At 43.6% G+C, this 25,679-nt stretch overlaps 1 protein-coding gene across 1 annotated transcript in view; it reads right to left on the bottom strand.

Annotated features, from left to right (window-relative positions):
• The window catches only part of hectd2 (HECT domain containing 2), a 39,366-nt gene extending 15,725 nt beyond the window's left edge, over positions 1-23,641 (bottom strand). The window contains exons 1-14 of the mRNA XM_023394686.2: positions 23,077-23,641; positions 16,237-16,366; positions 11,599-11,737; positions 11,309-11,411; positions 11,026-11,115; positions 10,582-10,646; positions 10,233-10,278; positions 8,483-8,592; positions 6,402-6,550; positions 6,163-6,286; positions 5,067-5,163; positions 4,792-4,899; positions 4,310-4,442; positions 1,036-1,124 (exon numbers count right to left, since the gene is read on the bottom strand). Of these exons, the coding sequence (XP_023250454.1) occupies positions 1,036-1,124; positions 4,310-4,442; positions 4,792-4,899; positions 5,067-5,163; positions 6,163-6,286; positions 6,402-6,550; positions 8,483-8,592; positions 10,233-10,278; positions 10,582-10,646; positions 11,026-11,115; positions 11,309-11,411; positions 11,599-11,737; positions 16,237-16,366; positions 23,077-23,160 (1,467 nt within the window). The 5' untranslated portion in view covers positions 23,161-23,641. The remainder of the gene's footprint in view (positions 1-1,035; positions 1,125-4,309; positions 4,443-4,791; positions 4,900-5,066; positions 5,164-6,162; positions 6,287-6,401; positions 6,551-8,482; positions 8,593-10,232; positions 10,279-10,581; positions 10,647-11,025; positions 11,116-11,308; positions 11,412-11,598; positions 11,738-16,236; positions 16,367-23,076) is intronic.
• Between the last annotated feature and the right edge of the window lie 2,038 nt (positions 23,642-25,679).

Genomic DNA, 25,679 nt, shown 5'->3' with positions numbered 1-25,679 from the left:
AGCACGTTAGCATGTTAGCTTCCTGTCCACCTGACCACCCTGATCCCTCCGTACGCTGCTGAACTCTGTTCCTAAGAAATGAAGAAGAAGAACGCTGCTGATCCGACACAGGTTAAAAGAAACATAAAGCCACCCACCTGCAGGTCCTGCAGCCTGCCAGGCCGCTGAGCAGCGCACAAACAACGCACTTATCTCAATAGAAAAAATGAATATAACTGAGGCTGGAAATCAGCAGAATATAAAGATCACTTCTTGGAGACAAAGCTGCTGGAAAAAAGCCCGGACATGTTCTCTGCAGAGAGCGGCAGATCCCAGGTCTGTGCACAGTGATTATTATCAGTATGTTGATACTGTCCATGAGCAGAGAAACAGTAAAGCAGAAACAGCTGATTTGAGATCAGGCTGAGTCCAAGCCGACAAACACACAGTCAGTGAGTGGCGTTCGCTAGTTCGACCAAACATCTGTATTCTGTCAGCGCGGCGGCTGCTAACAGTCAAACTCAATATTTAAAACAAAAAGACTTTTATTTTACTTTATATTCTTTAGCTTGAGATGTTTTCATTCAGAGCATCTGTCTGGAATATGAGAAGAAGAAGAAGAAGGAGGAGGGAAAAATAGCAGAGTGTCTGTTTGTGTTTGTGTGTGATCCACAAAACACCACAGAGACAAACCGCTGAAGAAATATGAATATAATGAATTTAATGAAAGAGCATTAAAATGCTAACGTGGTCTGTTTGTGCGAAACGAGCTGCTGCTCATGGAAGAAAAGTTGACGACTCCACAGACAAACTAAATGTAAAACCTCGGTTACATGTCCCAAAGCTCATTCTCCTCTTATTGAACCCAGTCTGACGCCATCACACCGAGTTATTATATTATTATAAACAGATAAACATTAAAACAACGACGCCTTCATGTTTAAATTAAAGCCACAGACTCTAAAAGACTCGGACCAATAAACACAGCGACAGGAACTGGTTTAACAACAGAGATTCATTAGAGTTCCTCGCTGCTGTCGGTTTGATGAAGGATACAGTCCCGACCAACTGGAACTCAGAGTAGTTGTCACACTTCCAACTGCTGAACCAATGGCAGCGCGAGTCCTTCATGTAGGTGAACATCCCTGAAACATGAACAGAAACATCACCCAGGATTAGATTCCTCACATTCCTGAGGGATGACAGAGAGAAGGAAGGGAGGAAAGGAGGCAAGGATGCAAGGGAGGAGGAAACAAAAGGATGAATGAAAGGAGGGAAGAGAGAAACAAACTTTATGGAAGGAAGGAAGAAAGAAGAAGGACATGAAGGACAGATGGAAAGACAAAATAAACAGAGAGAGGAGGGAAAGAAGAAAAGCATAAATCAAAGACACAAAGAAAAAAAAGAAAAATAAAACAAATGGAGGAAGGACAGAAATACCAATATTATAAATTACATTTAATTAAAGAGAGAAAAAGAAGAATTACTAAAAAATCGAATAATCTGATATCAGTTATTAAAATCCAGAGATCTATTGTTTATATTTCTATACGTCTCCCTGTTATTCTCACGTGACGAGATCTGGTCACATGGGAGACAAAAACATGGCCGACGCTGCTCCACTGAAGGCAGATGTGTGGCTGCATTTCACATTAAAGCTCCTCCAGTGTAAAGGTGTGTGTCCATGTGTAGTGTGATTATAGATCAGCTCTAGCTTCTATATTAATACTGTGAAAGTATCAAAGCCTCAGTCCACAGAGAAATGCACACAGCCTGTATTCAGAAACTGAGCCTTAAAACCAGCCGTCAGGACTTCTGGAACTTTGTGATGTCACAACAAAGCAGTCACCAAGCCCCGCCCACCTGGACCCACCATCCAAACCTTGCAGGATTTGGTTTCTCTGAGTGTTTTTACCTGAAATCTGCTTTATTTTTATTGGATCGCTCAGAAAACAGTCAGCTAATCAGAAGAGAGGCTCAGAGCCTCCTCTCTTCTGATTGGCTCACAGACCTGTTGTTACTAGAGCTGCAGAGAGAAGCCTGAGAGAGGAGATGTGAAACTACACTGAGATGGTTTTTATATCTTCTTATGGATCAAAACTTCAAATAAAACACAGAAGAAGAAGAAACATGGAGCTTTAAATATAAACACTAATATTTTATTATATTCAAACTGAATCAGGACGTCGTGAATCAGAAATGAATCGATTCAGGAAATCAGTGGCGATACTCGGCCCTGATTCTGAGTCGACGTCTTCCAGTGTCAGTGATAAAATAAAAAAAATAACAAAAATAGAAACAGGATAATGAGCAGGTTTTTAAATAGAACAAACTGAAGAGAACAGTGAAGCGTTCTCCGCTCAGACTGAGAAACAGCAGCCGTCTGTTCTGAGCCGAGACACATCTGGACCGCTCACATCTCTGAACACCAGAAACTGACACCGCTTCACACATAAAAGAGCCTGTGTGTGTGTGTGTGTGTGTGTGTGTGTGTGTGTGTACACCTGCGAGTGTGTGTGTGTGTGTGTGTGTGTGTGAAGCAGAGCTGGGGCTTTCCCTGCGCTGCTAATGAGGGGAACACAGCTTTCGTTGAGTGTGTTGCTCTGGGCCGACGTTCCCTGGCACCGAAAACACAGACGACCGCGGAAAGATGGAGAGACGATGGAAAGAACAACCGACCAGAGGAGAGAGAGAGAGAGAGAGAGAGAGACAGAGAGAGAGAGACAGAGAGAGAGAGAGAGAGAGACAGAGAGAGAGAGAGAGAGACAGAGAGAGAGAGAGAGAGAGAGAGAGAGAGAGGGAGAGAGAGAGGACGCAGATGCACAGACAGACTTTTGCTTCGTTTCCATTGAAGGATTTTTTTATGCAAATTCCAGTGAACTGAACGACGGCGTTGAATCGAAACTGCAGCAAAATCTTGGAGAAATTTCTACATCAATATTGAAGTTCGGTTTTAATCCTCACATGAGTGTTTCTTGTGGTTAAAGGAAACATTGGAGCGACAGTGATGGAAACAAGGACAGAAAGTTCGCTCACATTTCACCTACATTCAAACTGGATTCGAGTCGACTCCTCGGAGCCTCAGAACGCTGCTGAATTTATTTCTCTTGATTCAATCGACCAAATATGAAAAACAGAAAACACTCCGACATCTGGAGCCACCAGTTTCAAAGTGGTGAACACACTGGTTAAATCACCACTGGAATGTGCGACCAGCTCGTTAAATCAGGCGGTTCGGCTGCTGCTCAGATTCTTATTGTCAAGAAACAATAAAAAAGATCCCAACAGACAGAGAAATGATTGTGTGAGTGGAAGTCTGATGCATTAGACGCCATTACTGTCCAAAAACAAAATGAGCAACTGTTGAAATTTTTAGCTGTAAACTCAAAACGTTCCTCTTCAGCCTGGCATTCATTAAATATGGTTTTCAGTCATTAATCACTTTATTTTATTCACTTATTTTATTAAAATAATGTTCTAAATTGTATTTTATCAGTTTTTTTTATCATTAATTTTCTTTTTTTTGTTTGCTAATGTTATTGCTCCTCCTGCTGTTTAAATTAAGTTTATGTTTGCGGTTTACTCTGACTCAGAAATCCTCACTAGAGCACGAAAGGTGGATTAATCTGCTGCTGAAAATAGTTTCCTCCTTCCATTTGATAGAAACTGCAGCAGCTGTTTACAGGCGCTGCCAAGACGGCGACAGGGGAGCAGCTCACTCCGAGCTTCAGAAACCTGCGGGTGACGTCACAGAGGCGACGTCCATCTTCTCTCACAGACTACGGTCACTCGCCTGCAGGATACGAACTCATCCGGAGTCGCTTCAGGAGGAGAACGACTGAGAAGAAGTGACCCAGAGAGAGAGAGAGAGGAAATCTGAGTCCAGCCGTCGGTAACGAGAGGAGAGGAGACGGAGGAGAAGTCACAGTGAGAACTGCTCTGATCTGAAGTCAGTATCCAAAACCAACACTGACCACTTTCCTCAGCCATCTGACACCGATTCCTGCTGCACTTCGTCCACCGAGACTCCATCTAATAAAAAACTTCATCTCTATCCAATAAAAAATCTGATTTTCTTTCCGCTTGTTTTCAATAAAATACGGCTTCACTTTCCTCCGACTTTGCATCTCTCAGGTTTTTACCAGATTCCTGTTGTTGTTGTCGGCCTCAGATTTTCCGCTCTCGTCATTCACGCTCGATCGAGGCCGTTTCATGGACGTAGTTTATAGTTCAGTAAAAACGGCCTCGGCTCAGACCGTAGGTGAGCTGATGGCTCGCGCTGTATCGTATAACGGGGCTTTGAATTCTGGGAATTTGAAGTGAGTCTCACCGTAGTCTGTGTGGAAGATCTGTCGCACCAGCAGCAGGAACCACTCCTTCGTCAGGCCGCCCATGTCTAGCCCCGCCTCCCCGACAAACGTCACCCGCAGCTTCTTCTTCAGGTCGCACCGCTTCCTCGTCAGCTGGAGGGGGAGGAGTCAAGACTAATTAATAAGATTCACCAGATTAATAACCAGATTACATGTAAGATTACTGTTTTATGTCGTTATGTTCCGTCTACTATCTACCGATAGTCAGCTGGTGAGGCATTTAGGGAACATCTGTAAACTGTAGCGTCTGCTAACAACATGCATCTCAGTGCTTTAGGGGATGTCTGTAAATTCTAGCGTCCACTGATAGTACGAGGCGTTGAAAGGACATCTGTAAATTGTAGCGTCTACTGATAGCCTGCAGGTGAGGCATTCAGGGAACACCAGGGGACATGTGGGGGTCGTGGATGCAGTGAGGGGAAGGTTGTGTTCGTGCACTGACCTCATCCAGTGAGTCGCTGAGGAGCTGCGCTCGTCGTACTTTGATGTTGAGGAACAGAAGGTTCATGTCCACTCTCTGCCTGCGAGAAACTTTACTGACCAGGCTTTGCTGTAAAACACAAACACACATATTTCAGGTCTGATGCTCGTTATGTTCGATTGGTCCTCAGTTCATCAGCGGGCTGTTTAAGAGTTAAGGCTGGGTTATGGTTAGGGGAGGGGCTTGGAGATAAGTGTGTGTGTGTGTGTGTGTGTGTGTGTGTGTGTGTGTCTCACCCTGGCCTGACTGATCATCTGCTGCTCGGAGTCTTTCTGGATGATGGCTTTCTTCACCACCGTTGAGAGGATGAAGGGAAACTGACAGAAGGAAAATCTGAGAGATGAAAGAGAAGAAATATGAAAAGTTAATAACCCTGAAAAGGTTTTTTTTTTTTTTATCTGTTTTGCTGCCATCAGTTACAAAAACATATTTTCTTTAAAGTCAGCAGAACAAAAAGAGACTTCATTCCTCACCAACTCTCAAGTGTTTTTAAAATGATATGCTTCACAGGAACGAGCAGGTTCTGAAATCTGAACCGTCCAAACCCAGAATGAAGCAGAATCCCCGGCCACAGCCTCCAGGAACTTTTCATGCCGCTCGTTTGAACTGTAAACTCTGGATCCGTTTCCTTTATCGGACGCTAACGAGCTGTGACGCGGCGTGAAACAGACTTCACGGCTTCTGAGAGCGTTTCCACGGCTGTGGAGGGAACGTTACCTCGTCCGCGCTCAGGAGGAGAAACTCCCGCCGGCTTCACGCGACGTTAACCTCAACCTCAAGACGTGGGTGGAGCCTAGTCAAGCTAATGTGTTGTAACATCTGTTAGCATTGCTGGTCCTCATTAGCAGGCGAGAGCAAAGTCACTGTTCAGCTCTTTAATAATGTAAATAAAGTGATCACGATAATGATGAAGTGAAAGTCTGATATCGTGACAGCTCGACTGAAACAAACTTCTTGTTCTTATTGTTTAGAGCTGAAATGATTAATTGATTCATTTTAGTTGATAAAACCAGATATTCATCTAAAATGTTGCTTTTCTCTGATTTGGATTATTGATCAACCAGAACAGGAAAGAAAGTCTCTGTTTTATCCTGTTAAATCCTCCAACTGTCACCTCACCTTGTTGCCAGGACACCTGATATAACCCCTCCCACTTTGCTGCTCTGCAGAGAGGTCTCAAAGAACACTGGGTAATTTCTCTGAAGTTAGTTGAAACCGAACTTTGTTCACAAGTGGAAAAACAACTTTTTTTCCTCCTAAAAATCAGAGAATATTTCCGTCAGACTGACGGAGACACTGGACAGGGAGAGAGAGACGGGGCGGTCGTCTGACCTGTTTGAGTTGCCGTAGTTCTGCCAGGTCCTGTACTCCTCCATGAAGTCGATGTGCTCAAGAGTGATGTTGTAGAAGTCGGTGAAAGGCATGATGGGAGGAGAGGAGACGCTGTTGGCTGCGTCTGAGGGGAGGAGCCCAAGAGAGAACGTCGAATAAAACAAACAAATCAAACTAAATAATATTGTACTACGTGGGTAAGGTGTGTGTGTGTGTGTGTGTGTGTGTGTGTGACTCACTGAAGAGGCTGAGCACTTTGGTGGCGGAGGGAATCCACCAGGAGCACTTGGCGAGAGGAGGAAGTTCGTCTGGTTCTGCAGGAAACAGACGGGTGGAGATGAACTGCAGGAGGCGCTCTACCAGCTGCCTGAAGCGCCGTGCTGACAGCCTGACAACACACACACACACACACACACACACACACACAGTTAATACTGGTTCACATCAAAAGCTTGGCAGTGAAACCTGCACATACCCTGAAATATACATATGCACAGAAATAGAGCCTCACACGTGAAGGGGGAGGAAACGGCGGCGCTGGATGCAGAAACGGTTTGAGCAGAACTAAATAGAACTTGTAATTTGAAGCAGCTCGCTTGTAAATCATCACCACAAACATCAGCACGAATTCCTCCGCTTTTCTAATTCAGGCTGAGACAGAGACGTTCGGGAGCTGCTCCACATCTGCGAGCTCCGGGATCTGACGAGGTGGAGAAATGTTTAATGTGAGAATAAGATAAATTAACACGGAGACGCAGAGAGGGAAAACGCTGGACGATGGTTTAAAGACGCTCGTCTCTCTGAGTCTCTGTCACAGATCGAGTCTCTGTTGTTGCTTAAAACACACAAAGGAGTCTTTCTCTCTTTTCTTTTCAGCCTGCCATGAAAACAGAAATGAAAAGCAGCAAACAATATGTCCTCTGTTTTAAGAGGCTGCGTATTGTTTGAATCCAAATTTCATTTTACTGCAGATATGAATCAAGTTTCATTTGTCTTAAAGTTTAAAGGTCCCATATTTCATACTTTTTATTTGAAGTTTTAGATTTAAAAACCATCTCAGTGTAGTTTTACATCTCCTCTCTCAGGCTTCTCTCTGGAGCTCTAGTTACAACAATGATCCAATAATAAATATAACAGACTCCAGGTTAAAACACTGAGAGAAACCAAATCCTGCAAGGTTTGGATGGTGGGTCCAGGTGGGCGGGGCTTGGTGACTGCTTTGTTGTGACATCACAAAGTTCCAGAAGTCCTGACGGCTGGTTTTAAGGCTCAGTTTCTGAATACAGGCTGTGTGCATTTCTCTGTGGACTGAGGCTTTGATACTTTCACAGTATTAATATAGAAGCTAGAGCTGATCTATAATCACACTACACATGGACACAGACCTTTACACTGGAGGAGCTTTAACTCATAATACAGTACATGTACTTCTGACTATAAGTTGTGCAACAAGCCACGTTACAGCCTCTTTGGATCCTCATATATTTCTTTATCTGCCTCCATATAAGTTAAAGCGAGTTTCAGCAACAAATCAGCTCAGAGTCCCTGAACATGGAAATCTCATTTTATTAAATATGGGACCTTTAAATTTCACAGAATTGTGGCTCATGGAGAAAAATATAATAAGTGAGTAATCAAAACAAAGAATCTCATCCAGCATTTGATTCCAACTCGTGACAGATTTCAGAGCTGGATGCCAAACATAGATATGAATCAGAAATCCAAACGTATGGAGATCTGATACGCAGCTCTCTGAGGCTGATCAATACATCCAGCCTGAACCGGCTCCAGTGATAATTCTTATTTCAGACTGGGAGGACCTGGCACACAGTGGTGGACAGTGTGGTGCCTAAGGATATTTATGGAAACATGACTCCTCCTCCTCCTCCTCAGATTAAAGGTGGAAAATAAAGAAGATGAAACATCATATATTTGCAAAGAGAAAGTGAGTCGGAGCAAAACGTCTCCAGCCAGAGATGGAAACTCTTCAGATTTACATTCTGGTCTCACAATCAATCACCTGCAGCGAGGATGAGACCGACAGGATCCACCTACACAACCACAACTCATTCTCTCAGACGCTTCACGGTCTGTTCAGTCTACGACTCTGCGCACAGAGTCCGGTCCAGAGGAGCAACAGTGATGACAACACCAGAGAAATACAAAGATACAGAAAACGTCCCTTTGAGTTCCTGCTGCTGCTAAAGGTTTTAACTTCTGGGTCCAAAACAGAGAGAAAACAAACAATACAAAAGGTTGAGAAACACAGAAGTCAGTGATTAACACACACACACACAGACACACACACACACACACTTACTTTTTAAGCCAGTGAACCAGGAAGTGGTGGTCGGCCTCGGACAAAGCTGCGATCTGCCTCAGCAGGTGAGCGTAGATCACGTAAGTGCTGGTGCTCGAGTACTGGGGGTTCTACACACACACACACACACACACACACACACACACACACACACACACACACACACACACACTGTGTTATGACGTCATCATGAAAAAAAACCCTAAGAAAACAGGAACAGAGCTCAAATAAACCAAAATGATTCTTTAACTACATTAATTAACTCACACTCAAATTAATAACGACCCGAGTCTCGAGTCTTTAGGAATCTGTCACTTTCCCAACAACAAACTGAGTCTGAACTGAAGCTGCAGTCAAACAGTTGTTATTCCTCTGTTCCTTCATGACTCACTGTGACTGTGAGAACGCCAGGTTCTGACCGGTGGACTGATGTTTGGACACAATAAAATATACTAACAAATGACTTAATAAGTGAGATAATCCCAAAGAGATCCACTCGGTCTCTACAGGGTTTTACCAGAGAGAGAGAGACAGAATGTGGAGCCTGTAAAGGAGGGAGAGTCGTCATCAGACAGGAAACCAACAGTCCTCAACTCCAACATGACCTCACCCACTCCCTGTGTGTGTGTGTGTGTGTGTGTGTGTGTGTGTGTGTGTGTGTGTGTGTGGGGTTGTGTTCTCCAGAGAGTTGGAAGACGAGGCGAGTCCTCAAAGTCAAACGGGACAAAATCAGGCATTTGTGTGCGTGTGTGTGCGCACGCGTGCACGTGCATGTGTGTGTGTGTGTGTGTGCGTGCGTGCGTGCGTGTGTGTGTGTGCGTTGATGGAGCATGGAACCACAGTGGAACTACTGTAGATTCCTGCCTTTATTTGATTCTAATTCTCAAAACCATATATGGGAATCAGACGGGAAGAGAGAGAGAGAGAGAGAGAGAGAGGGAGAGAGAGAGAGAGAGGGAGAGAGAGAGAGAGAGAGGGAGAGAGAGAGAGAGAGAGAGAGAGAGAGAGAGAGAGAGATCCAAAATAGGATCAAACAGGATCAAAGACAGATCAAGGATAAAACCCACAAACAGAAATCAAGGGTGAAATGAGAAAAAGAGAGAGAGGAGGATTAGTGACGATAAAAGAAAAAGAGAGGAGAAGAAGAAAAAAGGGTGTAAGAGAAAAAAACAAAGGAAAGACAGAATAAAAAGGGTCTTTATTCAGTTTAAATTATCTGATTATACAATAATCAGATAATTTAGGATCAAGATCAGGACCAGGTCCAGGACCAGGACCAGGACCAGGACCAGGACCAGCTCTCTAAAGCCTGATCCCTGTGTGATCCTGTGTTTACTGTGACGACAGGAGACGACATGAGACACTCTGGGAGAAGAAGATAGGAGTTAGGATCTACAGTAGGAACCATGAAACACCAGAGGATCCTATAAGACACATGTGCAATAACACATAACGTCTTAATAAAAATATAGTGTAAAAATAACAGAAAATAATCAGAAACAAAGAAAATGCATGAAGCAGTTTGTGCTACTGATGCAACTGTACATCAGGAAGCTGAAACACATAGTTCAACAGTTTAACCTACTTCCTACAGGAGAACACAGTGTCTGTTCAACACAAGTTCAAAAATAAACAGGACAATCATTTCCAGACAGCTCGTCAATATTGCGATTGGCCCGTGTCCATAAACCAGATAGAAGAGAAATAAAGGTCAGTGCGGCTGCACTGTGTGTCCCTTGGACCGTCTCACCTGAACCAGGATGAAATACGCTCGCAGGTCGTCCTTCGTCCGAGGCCTGAAGACAGAAAAACACAGGAACCTGTCAGGCAAAGCACACAGCTGAGTTTGGCTAGCTCTGACTTTGTGCTAAGCTAGTGCTAAAGCTTATAAGAGAGAGAGAGAGAGATGATACCGCCATTAATCCTTTCACTAATTAATTCACTAAGACACTGGAGTATCACTCGTTTAGCAACCGTGTCCATGTTGCTAATGATTCTCAGTCATATAATAATAAAAGAGATATACAAGTAAAAAATAAAGTTTGGAAAAAGAAAATGTGGACGATTTAATTCTAATAAAGTAAATAAAGTCTTCTCACCCTTTCCACTCCCTCAGCAGGCTGTTGATGATCCCTTTCAACACCGACTTCTGGATGTCCTGAGGCTGAACACACACACGATGAATTAGAAGGTTGAATCAACAACCCGGGATGAAAACACCGGCCACCGCATTTATCTCATCTTTTCTTAACCACAAAGGTCACTGGAGAGCACACAAGTGTTTATTAGGACGACCCGAAGCGTTTCAAGGCTGCTTTTTAAAATCACTGAGTCAACTGACCTGAAGGAACCAGGCAAAACTTATTGTTAAATTACGTTTTATAGAATGATTCTACAAACTCAGTTACAGACTTGATGTCGCTGGTTCAAATCTCCAACCAGAAATGTGTCATTAAGGCATCGACCGGTCAACAGATTAGGAAGCAGTTTGACGGCGTGAATGTGTCGGTAGGTGAGTTGTTGTTGTGTGGAATCACGCTTACTGTGCTGAGCAGCGCGTCGTAAACGGCGTTGACAAACTTGGCGTTGACTCCCGAGTCGTCTATGGTGTTAAATGACCCGTTCGCCTCTCGCTGGGAAAACGAGGCGAGCAGTGAGGGAGGAAAATGAGGAAAGAAAAGGGAAGGAGAGAGCATGAGAAAAAAGGAGGAAAAATTGCCTTCCCATCGTAAAACAGTTACGGCATCTGGTGAAATTTACCTACAACACTTTTCTCACAACGGGCATTCTGCTGAGAGACGACTGTGAGTGTGTTTATGTTCCTACCTTGAAGGCAGCATTGATTTCTATGAAGGAGTCGAAAGTGGTCAGGTAAAACTCTCGGACCTCCCTCCAGTCCCCTGATTGGACGGCACGCTCCATGTCCTCCCTGGCAACACAAACACACATAAACAATGCTTAAAACACAAACCAGAACCGGCTCATTACGTAGTGTTTGTTTTCAATTCTTTAGAGAAGCAGAAGTGAGTTGGGTTTTCTTGTCTGGACTTTTTTAGCTGACAGGCTCGTAAGAGTTTGAATGTTTTCGGGTCCCAGTTCAGGGACTGGACACTCACTGAAACTCCTTGGTGGTCTTGGTGCGCAGGGGGATGATGGGGTCAGAGGGGAACGGAGCTTTGACCTCTGGAGGCAGAGTGTCGATGGAGAGGCGCTGCTTCTGACGAACATCGCTGCAGATCGGAGGCAGCTCTCTCCCTGGAAGAGAAAGACGGCAAACCACTCGTTAACTCGAGTCTCCTTCGGCGCAGGGAGCTGATTTTCATTTCAACTCTAGAGACTCAAGCGAGAGCTGCTCAAGCTCAACGGTAGAAATATTTCACACACTAACTGCAATCATCTGTACAAAAAAAATTATTGAAAAAGTTCTTTAAATAAATGTAGAGCTAGAGCAGCTCTCACACAGAGAACAATTATACAGAGTTCAGATGAAAACATCAGCTGGCTCCATAACCAGCTCATAATCAAGACTTCATGTAGTCCAGAGGATTAAGATGCTGCTTCCGGAGTTGAACCAGATCTTGAAAGGTTGAAAGTTTTTGTTTGGACTCTTATTCTGTAAAATATCTTTTTGTACAAATACAAAATTAGATATTTAAAGATCCAGACAACACCCAGAACTTCAGTTAGCAAACCTGCTTCTTAACCATCTGAGCTATTGCAGCTCTCACACAGAGAATAATTATAGGTCTTGAAAGGTTTGTTGTTTGGACTCTCATTTTGAAAAGTGACAGGACTCCAGAAATTCTGTTACCAAACCTGATTCAGCAACTATCAGCGCTTTCTGAGCTACATCAGCTCTCACACAGGGAACAGATAACGTTATAGATGTAAATACAGAGATACAGTTTCAGCAGGATCAAAATTTTAATGACAATCATGATAATAATCATGAAGTCTGACTATTTTTTCTTCACTTTCTAAATGTTATTTCAGTCTGCTGGCGGCAGTCAGTATATTTTGGGATTTTGCCAGTGACAACATGTTGCACCAAGTTGTTCGCCAAGTTTATGAAAGAGGAAAAACAATTTATAAATTAATCAAACAATCAATGATGACTGCCAATCACAGATGTGACGCTCAAACGAGCTTTAAATGATGGAAAGGAAAAGAAGATTAATGCGATGAAATTATTTTTACTGTTTCTGTTTGTAAACAAAGAGAAAAAGGAGGACGGACGGCAAGAGAGACAGACTGAGGAAGGGATGTCATTGATGATGTTGCTTCCCTACACACACACACACACACACACACACACACACACACACACACACACACACACACACACACACACACAAACAACAGCTATTAACCCCAATCAGTGTGTAATCACAGAGGCCAGGCAGAAACACACACATTCAGTTTCACCCATCCTCCCACACTTTTGAACATCTATTCACCCTGTTTATAATTAGCCTCCTATTGTTCTCCGTCTCCACAGTAACAATAGCCACCAGCAGACGGACCTGACCAGGTGCATTGTGGGTGCTCGCTGGTGTAGGCGTGGACACATTGTTTAGGCAGAAGCGACGCAGACGGATAAATGACACTGTGATCGGGTTTTATATCACAGGAATCCTTTGAAGAGCAGAGTGGCAACGTTCATCCTGAGGGTGGCGCTGGAGAGAAGGTCATAGGGTCACCTCGTGGGCAACAGGAAGAAGAAAAGAACAGCTGATCGAAGCGAGAGCGAGGAGAAGACAAAACATCTTTCCATCTTTGCACCCTTGCCCTCCCCCGCTCCTCACCCTCTGCTTCCTAATTACCCCTGCTTCGTCAGTTTGTGTGTCACCCAATTTAGTCCTGACAGCAACAAGTGCCCGTCGCCATGACACCCTTTAATTAGAAGAGTCATTGTCAAGACCTCCAAGGACATCCTCCTCCTCCTCCTCCTCCTCCTCGTCTTCTTCCTTTCATCAAAGTTTTCTTCAACGGAGCCTTTGAAGTCCTTTGACGAGGTTCAAGTGGACGACCTCGTTGTCCTTGTCATCTAGTGCTGTCCATTAATTCATGTAATTGTTCCTGCTGAGGTTTAATGAGCGGAGCAGTTGACAGACCTCAGTGAAGATGAGCCGTTAACCATGTACGGTGGGAGGAAACCAAATATTAAACACCTTCGTAATAAGAAATCCTTTTAATTAGGAAGCAATTCACACTTATTGAAACACTGGCCCTTCAGTATTTCATTCAGGTTACTTATTGTGACACAATCTGCCATTCAAATGCACCTGTATGTGGATAAAGGTGGAAATGCATTCAGAAGGTATGTGATCAGATCTCAGCCAGGTGTAAAATCAATACAGAAACTGGGAGCTGCTGCTGCTCCCAGCAGCAGCAGCAGCAGCAGCAGCAGCAGCAGCAGCAGCAGCAGCAGCAGCAACAGCAGCAGCAACAGCAGCAACAGCAGCAACAGCAGCAACAGCAGCAGCAACAGCAGCAGCAGCAGCAGCAGCAGCAGCAGCAGCAGCAGCAACAGCAGCAGCAGCAGCAGCAGCAGCAACAGCAGCAGCAGCAGCAGCAGCAGCAACAGCTGGTGAGTCGTCCCTCTAATTAACTACAGCTGTACGTGGCAGGAGCTCCACCGGCCTCGCATGACTAATCTGCATATGGAGAGCCAATCACAGCGCAGACACAAGTGAGGTGACAAGGAAGCTTAAGAAGTGTAAATGCAGAGACTGATGTTAATACCAAGTCTGAATGAAGCCTGACACTCAAGTGCCACTTTGAATCTGATACGTGCATCTACTTGGTTTTAATTTCAGGTGCTTGGGAAGGTGTTGATTATTCCTTGTGCTTATAATAAGATTGATTAAGTTAATATGTGATTTGTTTTTTATTTGCAGTTACCTCTTTATTTTCCTTTTAATGATCGATTGTTTTGCTTCAGAATTAAAAATGCACTGTGGTAACTATATGTTCATCACACACACCTCAGCTGTTTAAAGCTCCCTCCAGTCTGAAGGTAAAGAAGAGAGGCTCAGAGCCTCCTCTCTTCTGATTGGCTCACCGACCTGTTGTTACTAGAGCTCCAGAGAGAAGCCTGAGAGAGGAGATGTAAAACTACACTGAGATGGTTTTTATATCTTCTGATGGATCAACACTTCAGATAAAACACAGAAGAAGAAGAAACATGGAGCTTTAATGATTTTATTTGAGCAGGAGGAAGTTGGAGTTTTAAGGAGAAAGAGACCAAAGGCTTTTAAGGACAACAGAGTAAGTAAATGATATTTTTAAACTAACTGTTCCACTTTCTTCACTGTTTCCTGCTCCAGTGTTCCACATCAATAAAGTTTGGAATCTTATTCCATAACAAACCATCACGCCAGTGTTTTCTGAAGCTGAAACGAAACTCACACAGATTCCAGCTCGCGTCAGACTCTTCGCTCAAAAACCGTTTCTGACAATATTAACAGGAAGTACAAACCTGCTGTAATACTTCACAGGTGAAATAGCAAATTGCGGTGATTATGCAGCGAGCCGGACGACTGTAACGGCCCGAGGAATGCTGCACTCATCATCTTATGTGTGTGTGTGTGTGTGTGTTGAGTGTTTTTGCTTTCATATGGTTTTCATTTGGGCCGGAGGTTTGCATAATTATTCTGGCATCAGTCGCCGTGGTGACAAAGCGAGCTGGTGAGCGCTCCGCTGGGTCTGCGTTCTCACGCCAGTCAGAAATAACTTCGCCTTCGACGGGAAGCAACACTCGCTCTAATGTCACAACACGACGCACTCACGACAAATAAACAATATCGCCGCCATCTTTTTTCATCCCTTTTCCAGAACAGATGATCCTGGTTTCCCTCCATTTCTTTAGTGAAATAAACCGAGCCGGGAGAAGATTCAAACATCTGTCAACACAGAATCTGAAATCATTGATCTCTGATTGATTTCGCCTCTTAAATCTACTTCAACCATGAAGGTGAAAAGGCAGAGAATGAAGCATCGCCACAACAAACCCTCTACTCAAACACGTGATCCTGTGACTTTCTGCACAGTGAGATTTTGTAAAATGCAAAGTCATCAGCTGGAAAACATGAACCGCGGCTTTTCCTTTTTTTTTCTTCATGAAAACCTTCCACTTTGGAGACACGAGTTCGCTGCTCCGACGTCGTTGCTAGCAGCTCAACATAAACACATACATCAAGCGTACTGTAAACAGAGGAAGTAACACATCATTACATCCCAGACGAGATGGAGACCACGGTTTCTCCGAGAGAACAAAGGCAGTCAGACAGTGAACGCACCACGCTCGCAGCAGCATTCACACGGCTGCTGCTGCAAGTTAAAGGTGAATGTTGGTTCAGTAAAAACGATGAAAACCTCACGTGACTTTCTTCAATATTTTTTTTTTCTCTACAATGATTTCATGCAACATTTTTTCCTAAATCTGGTTTTAGGAAAAATAAAACATTGATTTTATTTTTGAAGGCAGAACATCCAACCAAAATTCAGCCTGTTCCTGTTACATTCACTGCCACGCTCGGCTGCCAGCAGTTTCTCATGGAGCCGCCAAAGTCCTGGAAGAAATCTGCGCAAAATAATAATATAACATCTTAAAATCTTATTTTCTTTGAACAGTTTCATCATTTTATTTATTCCTCAGTTTCTTCCAGGACTTTTCTGAACTCGTGTGGTTGTCCTGATGCTGGTGCAGCAGCGTGCTCCAGACCGACCCAAAACACTGAACCTGAACTCACCGTGCCTGAGCCCCAGGGTGCCGCTCAGGGTGCCCGCCAAGCCCCGCCCCCCTGCATCCCTCCGCTGGCTCAGTGTGGAGATGAAGGTGCCCAGAGATGGAAACGGCTGCTTGGCTCCTCGCCCCAAACCCTGTCGCAGGAAGATGACATCATCATGGTGAGGAAACAGAGAAGAAGAATTTCTGCTTGTGTGTTTCGTTTGTTGGAGAAACTGAACTGTGATCAGCTCGTGACAAATATTATCAATAAAAATGATGGTGAAAAACGAATAAAACAGACACTACTTTACTTTTTGGGCCTGAATCCTTCAGACTCGTTTGTTTGTTTGTTTGTTTGTTTGTTTGTTTGTTTTAAATTGAAAAGCATCTGTACACGACCCTCTCATACAAACTTTGTCCTTTATAATTGGATTATCTTGCAGTTAAACAACGTGGCAGATCACAGTCACCAATTCTAAACCTGTGTGAACAGTAAATGAAATAATCACAAAAACAAATAAGATAAACACATTAAAGTTGAATGAAACAGAAAATATGTATAAGAATGCTGTTTTTAAAAATGTCATTTCACAATTTTGCTGCACTACAATTAAATGCAATTTATCCGCCAATATATTCTCCAATAAGTAATTAATATAACAAGATGAGGAAATGATTGATGGATCAAACCTGCAGCTGAAGTGAAACTCTTAAACAACGCGACGACTGTAACAGATGAAAACTGCATGTGAGCAGGAAATGAACTACAAACATAAATATGTATAAAAATGCAGTTTTAAAAATGTCTTTTTACAATTTCCTGCACTGCATTTCATTTTCACTCATCTCTTCACTTGTTCACCAGTAAATCTGAGACAGATCTGAGATCAGCAAATAATAAAAATGAACAAAAACATATGAATATGGAACATCTTGAAAACGATTAGTAACAAAATAAAACGAGGCCAGAATGTAAAACCTTTCAACACTAATGTTTAAATGTAAATCCATCCTTTGTTTTTCATTTATTTATTCATTCTTTTCCCTGAAAAACACCTTGAAATAAAGAGCGAGAAGCTGAAGCAGCGACTGTTTCCCAGAGAAGAAGAACGTGAGACAGAACCAGGACTCACAGCTGCTCGAACGCTGAGCCGAGCTAACACAACATTCACTAACTGTTCTCTGTGATTAATCACCGGCTGCGCCGCGACGGAGGGATGTGGAGAGGAGAGGAGGGAGGAGAGAAAATAACGGAAATTACAGGACAAAATAGAAGGAGGGAGGGAACGAGAGGAAGGTGAGGCAAGAAGAAGAGGATATGAGGGTGAAGAAAAAAGGGATGGGATTAGGAGGGAAAACGAAGGAGAGGACGAACGAGAGAAAGTGAAAATGAGAGCAGGAAAGGAGGGATAAGAGAGAGAGAGAGAGAGAGAGAGAGGAAATTGATGCAGATGAGATGGAGAAGAAATGAAGATGAATTAAATGAGGAAGAAAGAAAAATATGAAGGACTGAGGGAGAGAGAGGAAATGAGAAAGAGGACAGGAAGTGAGGGAAGAAAAAAGGAATGAAAGGATGGAGGGAGAGAAAAGAGAGAGAGAGAGAGAGAGAGAGAACAGGAGGAGGAGGAGAGAGATCAACAGATGCAGAGCAGCCGCTCCTGACAGCACCAAACACACACACACACACACACACACACACACACACACAGCAGCGATGTGTTCAGGGGCTGCAGAACAGAAGGAGCAGGAAGACGGTTAATCTCCCGTTCAAAATGAATCAGTTTCCAAAGAAATAAGACCCAGAGGAAAAATGTGAAGAAGAAAATATCTTGGTCTTGGCATCAAGACACACACACACACACACACACACACACACACACACACACACACACACACACACACACACACTTCTACTGTTTCCATGTCATTATATCACTTTGTCTCTTGTGCAGAGCAACAGAAAAACAAAGGGCAGTTTGTCTGAGGAAACGTCCCGAGTCAGTTAGTGACAGGTCACGTTTTCAGAGGCGTTATCTCTCTCTCACACACACACACACACACACACACACACACACACACACACACACACACACACACACACAGATGACCTTATCAACAACTCAACTTTAAATAACAACAGATTTACATGAAGTGCAGGTGTTAGCTCGTCGCTCCATCGTTTTGGTTCAAGACTGAAATCTCTCTCTCTCTCTCTCTCTATATATATATATATATATATATATATATATATATTCTTTTTCTTTACTGAAACGTTGACGGTCCTCACAGGATTCGTTTAACTGAGTTTATTTATTTATTTAATGAACATGGATGATGCAATCCAACACAGTTCCTGCATGAAACTGAGGTTTATCCTTCAGCTCTTACATGTAAAATACCATCAGTCACTTTTCACTGTTGTAAAACCACAACACTCCACAGGTGTGGAAGTAAAATACTACATTTATAAACTCATCTGGGAAAGACATAAAGGATTTGTCAGTATGTATTCCTGCATTAATGAATCCGTCTGATACTGAGAGTTTAAACACTGTGGAAAATGAAACTGAAGAAAAGTCGTCTCTCTCTCCAGGAAAGCTACTCTGTGACATGTCTGTACTTCAGTCTGTTGCTGTTGATCAGCTGACATGTCTGCTGATCAATAAGCAGCGACGAGCGCGATCACAGCGAGACACTGACACCTGTGCGTCATGCTTCATGTTGCGTTCACCTGGTAATCGAGGCTGATGACTCAGCGACCTCATCGCTTCCTCAGGTCTTTCCGTTTCTACCGTCCAGAATAAAACACAACCCCAGACTGTTCAAACTACAACAGCTCCAGCAGCGTTTCTGAAACTCTACTCTGTTTTCAGGGCGTTGTGTTGACGGACGGAGGAAAACGTAGGAAAATAGATGCGTTTTAAAATGAAAAGGATGAAGCCTTAGTCTCGTTTACTGACGCTGGTTTCCTGCGTCATTCTCTCACCTACCGGATAAGTGATGGTGTTTAATTACACTTGTTTCTCAGTGAAGCCTCAGAGGCCACGCGGCCCCTCCTCTCTCTTTCATTATCACCGTCACAGCCCCGCCCACACCGGCTGATTGACAGGTGACCTCTGGGGAAAGGTCGGAGCGACAAACAGAGACTACACCCACATCAGGAACAATCCTGTTGTCATTAACCAATATTTCACTGGAGTTTGTCCTGATGAAAAGAGCGGCGACGTCAGGCCGGGTCACATGACGACGATCGGCAGCTTCAGCAGCGAATGATGTCACTTCTGTCCAACGCCGCTCAGTCATCAAGTCTGAGAGGAAATGCTGTCATCCAGAGAGAAACCACACCAAGGAGCTCAACACACACACACACACACACACACACACACACACACACACACACACACACACACACACACACCACGCCTCAGTCTCTGATGTTAATCTCTGATCAGACCCTTCAGATTTCTGACGACAGCTTTTTCTAAGAAGAATCTGATGTTAAACGTTTCTAAACCCTCCGAGCTCGACCGAAGTTTCTGTTCAGACATATTAGTAGAAATGTTCAGAATCTGTCGACTCCACTCTCCTTTACATATTCCTGTGAGGTCGTACGTGACTCCGCCTCTAAACTCCGGTGAAAGCGACAGACGACTCAACATTTCATCTTATTGCATTTATTCTCCGTTCATCTATTTTACTCACGTTGCTGTTTTAACCTACAGACTGAACACATTTCAATTCATCCACATCAGCAAAGGTTCGTTTTCACTAAATATTTAAAGAATATTATTATATGTTATTAATATGTAAGAACCCTTTAAAAGGTGAATTTAATTAATAATGTAGAAATGGAGACGTGTCAAACGTTGGGTTGGGTTGACGGACCTGCAGCTCTGTGAGAACACACACACAAATCACTGTTCCTTCTCTACTGAATATAACACTGAAGGTTTCATTTCCCCTTAGCCGAGGGAGTTACTGACAGGTGCTGGTCACATCTGGAATTTAAAATCAATCCCTCATCATTAAGGGTGTCCGTTATCTTCTTGGGATCCGTTCACCTTCTTGATTTAACACCAGAAATGTGGAAACAGAGTAAGAGGTACCTTTAGTTTTATTCCTTAGTTTGGTTGCCAAGGTTTTTGTGCAGCGGTTTGAGTGATTCCTTAAGTAGAAGACGAAGATAAAGAGGAAACTTTAAAGGCTTACGTGAACATTTAAAGGAAATCTGAACTCAGACTTTCAGGAAAATCTTAAGGTGTTTTGTATTTACTGAAACCACAAATCTCAAATTGAGTTTGATTGAAATTGAATTGAAATATTTGTGTTAAACCCACAGTCATTACTCCTCATCAAGTCCGGCTGAGTGTCGGCACATTCGGTTGAGTGCTGGCACCAGAGGACCAGACGTGAGCCGAGTCTCCGTCGTACGAAGCTGCCAGGTCTGACTGGGGTTCGGGTCGGGTTAGATTTGGGTCAATTAAAGCTGACAAATCAGCTTCTGGCTAACGGCGCTTGTGCCAGCTTTGGGCCAGAGATAACTCAGTGTTTCCCCTACTGTCGCCATCACCATCTCTCCTGTCCTCTGCTTTCTGCTTTACCGACTGAGCAGAGCAGCAGAGAAACAGGTCGACAATACTATCTAATCTGTCTGTCTGTCTGTCTGTCTGTCTGTCTGTCTGGGACGAGTCTGGATACCAGTCGTAACAGATTCAGGTCACATGGTGTGTTTGGATATCTGGGTGTGGGTGAGATAAAAGCATCACACAGAAGAATCAGAGTGAAGTCAAAGTAAAGCTGCTGGTTCTGTGTGTTCAAGCCTCATTGTTCATAACGGAGTCGTTAACGAGTCCAGAGCGACACGGGTTCAAGCTGTTTGTAAGCAGCTGTTTGTAAGCAGCTGTTTGTAAGCAGCTGTTTGTCAGTTTTCTCGGCTGATGGTCGTTGTTTCTTCTCAGGAAGACAAGAGCTTTGGCCATCTTGTCTTCATAACACGCCCTCTGAGCAGCTGCTTCTTCAGGACCGGTGCAGTGACTCGCTATTGGAAAAAATGACGAGACAGGCCGGGGCTAGCTGGTTAGCATGCTAACTTCAGTAGAAGAAAAAAAACTTGACAATTTGTGTTTGTTTCCACCTCTGGAGACAGATGTTGGCAACTAAAGGAATGAAGTCTGACAACGTGTCTTCTAGACCGCTAGGTAAACAGCTGCTAACGCTAACGTTAGCTATGTAGCAATAGCAAAAACTTACAACTAGCTCCTTTAAGGTTGTTGGATAAATGTCTGAGAGGTGCGACAGGTGCACCACAGCTCCCTGTGAACCTGTCGCACTGTGTGGAACCTACAACCAACAGCTGAGCGCCGGCTGAAGCCTTTGGAAACATGTTTTATTAACTGGTCGATTGTTCAGTTGTCGACCAACTGCTGAAACTCAAAGATGTTCCAATCACAGCGACATTAAACACAAACAAGCTGCACAGACTCCAGAGACTCGTTCGCATTTTTGCACTTGGCTTCATGAATTAATTCACCGTTGAGCCAATAAACTTTTATCTAATCTGATGTAATGACACCATCCTCTCCCCAAACTCATGAGAAAATCTGGTGAAGCAGCAGCAGCAGCTCTGAGTAACTTTCTCTCCAGGTAAAAAACATACTTCCTCCTTCAGTCTTCACCAGCTGTCTTCAATTCCTCTACTTTTTTTCCTTCCTGGTTCTGCAGCTCACTGACGGCCTCGGTCTCTAAAACCTTCTCTATCCGAGCGTTGAGCCTGATTTCCTCAGATGTCCCTGAGCTCGGGGGGTTGAGGAGACTTCTGAGGAGGACTGGGAGAGAAGCAGGTCTGACTGAAGTCCCAGAGAAACCAGAACGCATGCAGCCACTTTATGGCATTTCCAGACACCAGCGTCGAGTGGGCCTGAGCAACGGCCGACTGTTTATTGGTCAAAACCATCCGATCTGCACATTCCTGCTCCCTGACACAATGGAGATGACATCAACACAACCAGCCTGCAACCCCCGAACCGTCGGCTGCGAAGTGACACCGATAAAAACAAGAAACCACAAGCAGAAACACACCAGCGGAGAGAGGCTCCCTGCTCTGCGTTTAACAACACCAGCATGACATCATCGGACGCTGCTGGAGACCTGATGTCAGGACTCTTTATGTAACACAGGGGCATCACTTTTTCCAAACCGCAGGGAAACAACGCTTTTCTGTCACTTTCAGATCCTGTGAGAGCTTTTATTTCCTGCGTGCTCACCTGGCTGCAAGGTGAGTTCACACTGACAGCTGAGAGGATGATCCCTCAGTCAGGTTCGGGATCACAACTTGCACCGTGTATCATGTTTTCTATTCTTTTATAACTGCACAATGCAAAACTGTAAAAAAAAACAAAAAAAACAATAAAATATAATAAAATATAATAAAAAGTTTAGATGTTGAAACGTTCCGCTAAAATTTCAAAGACGAAACAGGAAAAATAAAAGCATCATCCAGACTTTAACATTCTGGCCACTTTCACACATCGTCATCAATAATCACTGATCACGTCCTGATGATTATGTTGCTTTCTTCCTAAAATCAATATTACTGAAAACATAATTTGTGGTTGATGAGAAATCTGATATTTTCTTTTTAACAAGGATCAATATGTTTCCTGTTGCTTCGTTTCTGTTGGTTGTTGTGAACATTATTAATGATGAAGCTGTTTTGCTCTGTACAGTTTTATGACTTCATCAACAAATGCAGTTTATTTCCTAATTGGAAAATTAGAACTTTCTGATTGGATGCTGCTTTTTAAACAAACACATATAAAAAGTATTTGTGCACAAGAGAGAGAAAGAAGGGCAGAGCTCTTACAGCTGGAGGCGAGCTGTGGTAAATGGGTGGAAGCTTGTCTCTCTCCCTCTCCACTCCTGACAGCGCAGAATGTTCTCCATCCATCCTCCGGCCGTGGAACACTCTGTGGAAAAAGTTGTTTTTTTCCCTGGAAAGACTCAGTCCTTTACAGCCGCGGTGTTCCCGCTCCTCACAGGGCTGCACATGTTCTTCACCAGCGCCAGCTCTGACCCCGAGTTGCCCGTCTGCTCCGCTCGGTCTGCTCCGTTACTTCACATAAATCAGGGAGATTCACATCCTAGAAGAAACGGAGCGAGATCTACCTTCGTCCGACAGGTGGGTTCTCCGTCACGCGCGCAGCCCGACGCGTCAACGTCTCCAAAAGCCGCGCGTAAAGTCTCCGGCGGACACTTCAAAGCGCCAGAGTCCAGTCCTGCTCGTGTTTACAAGAGTTTAAAAGACGTTGAGGAGTTTCTACCCGCGTCTTCTTCTCCTCTCTCTGTCCCTCTCTGCGTCGTCTGTCGGGGAGGCAGCACAGCTGCGGGCCGGCGCCATGTTTGGAGGAGGAGGAGGAGGCGCCGCCTGGAGAGCAGAGGCGGGGAAGGCAGCGTCACACACACACACACACACACACACACACACACACACACACACACACACACACACACACTGAGGGAGAGAGAGAGAGAGCGAATAACGGGAAACAGAAGCTTTGGATTCATAATAAAAGTGAAAGAAAGAAAGAAAGAAAGAAAGAAAGAAAGAAAGAAAGAAAGAAAGAAAGAAAGAAAGAAAGAAAGAAAGAAAACAAACATACAAAATGATGCTGTAATTAAAATGTGGTTGAATTAAAATGATGAGTCAGGAAGCTTTTCATTCATTAGCTCATGTTTTCACCTCAGATTAAACTTGAAATTTTCATTTATATTTTATAACAAATTAGAAAAAGATCGAAGCCGAAACTTCTGCTGCTCTTCCCCTTCAAGTCTCTGCTGATCACTCTGATTGATGAATCTGTGGTTTGAAACCTTTTCTGTCCTCAGTCCCGTTTCTTTACTGTTTATGCCACATCTGTCGCTGGGGGCTTTTGTTTTGACAGTCCTAACAGGAAGTGATGTGCTGTGACTCCCCCTGTCTTGACCTGGCTCCTGCAGACTCCGCGTCACCGCTGCAATTTAACTTCTGTCCATAATTAGTGAGAAACAGGATCCGGGCTGGAGGCCAAGTCTCACTGAACATAAAGAACATAAAGAAGAGGAGGAGGAGGAGGAAGAGGAGGAGGAAGAGGGCTGCTGAAGGCGCAGATCTGTGTGTGTGTGTGTGTGTGTGTGTGTGTGTGTGGTTAAAGCTGAGATCATCTGCGCTCTCTCTCTGTTTGGTTTCCTAAAAACAGCCTCAGTGTTTCTGCAGGTCCTGGAAAAACCTTGAAGACTCTTTTAGATGTTCGATTGTCCCTCAGACTCCTGCAGTCACACAGCAGCCAATCAGCAGCCAATCAGTGGAATCAGTGGAATCAGTGGAATCAGCGGAATCAGTGGAATCAGTGGAATCAGTGGAATCAGGTCTAATGACAAGAACACTGCTGCTGGAAGAAGCAGAAACGTTCATGCAATAATAAAAAGCTGTGAGTTCTGTTTTCACTTTCTTAGTTCTTTCTTTTGCATCACCAGTAAAGATAAATAAAAAGATAAAAATATTAATAATAATCATCATGAGGATATTTGCAGATACAGTACAATAAGTCAAATCTTTGCTGTTAAATCATCATCCAGTGAAATGTGCTCATTAACAGAAGATGATCAGGGTCACATGTGAAATTCATTCATTTATTTATTTATTTTACTTTTCTGACTTTAAACTCTCAATTGTGAAAAAAGAAAAAGAAAACTTTGTTCACACCTGATCCTCTTCTGTCGTCCTCACATTACATCAGTCAAAGTCAAAACAAAAAGGAAAAGAATCTATTTTGAATTTATTTACTATTTATTCATTAAATCTGTCAGTTACATTATGTCTTGTTATGTTATCACTTTCTTTATTTTGCATCACCTATAGAAGGTAAATAAAAGTAAATAATAATAATAACTACTAATCATGAGGATATTTACAGACACATTATATATATACTGTATATATGTATATATGTATAATAACTCAAATCTATACTGTTAAATCATGTAAAACCATCATCCAGTGAAATGTGCTGATTGAATCACATCAGTCAAAAGTCCAAAACAAACAAACAGGTCCAGTCAAGAAGTCAGGTTGAGCTGTGTGTGTGTGTGTGTGTGTGTGTGTGTGTGTGTGTGTGTGTGTGTGTGTGTACCTGATGTGGAAACGTAAACACCTGCCGTGAGTTTTGACACATGGTTGAGTGGCGGCCCCCTGAGGGTCCCTGAACGCAGCGTGACGTCAACACCTTGTACATAAATGATCAGATGATTTAAACATGAGTCCGCCTCAGTCCAGGTCCTCCTGGTCCAAACTGGGTGTTCATCGTTTACGTCTGGAGGATCAAGGCAGCAGACTGAGGCACCAGGCACTGTTGCATTATGGGAGTGTTATGTAAGAGCAGATGGGCTGCGGGTGACTCATGGATTTATGGGCTGTGGGCTTCTTCTACA

Source organism: Seriola lalandi, unplaced genomic scaffold (assembly GCF_002814215.2).
Source record: "Seriola lalandi dorsalis isolate HSWRI2012SDOR001 ecotype SW California unplaced genomic scaffold, Sedor1 jcf7180002054952, whole genome shotgun sequence".
Classification (NCBI taxonomy): Eukaryota; Metazoa; Chordata; class Actinopteri; order Carangiformes; family Carangidae; genus Seriola; species Seriola lalandi.
Note: the sequence above shows the minus strand (reverse complement) of the source record. Positions and strands in the feature narration are given on the sequence as shown.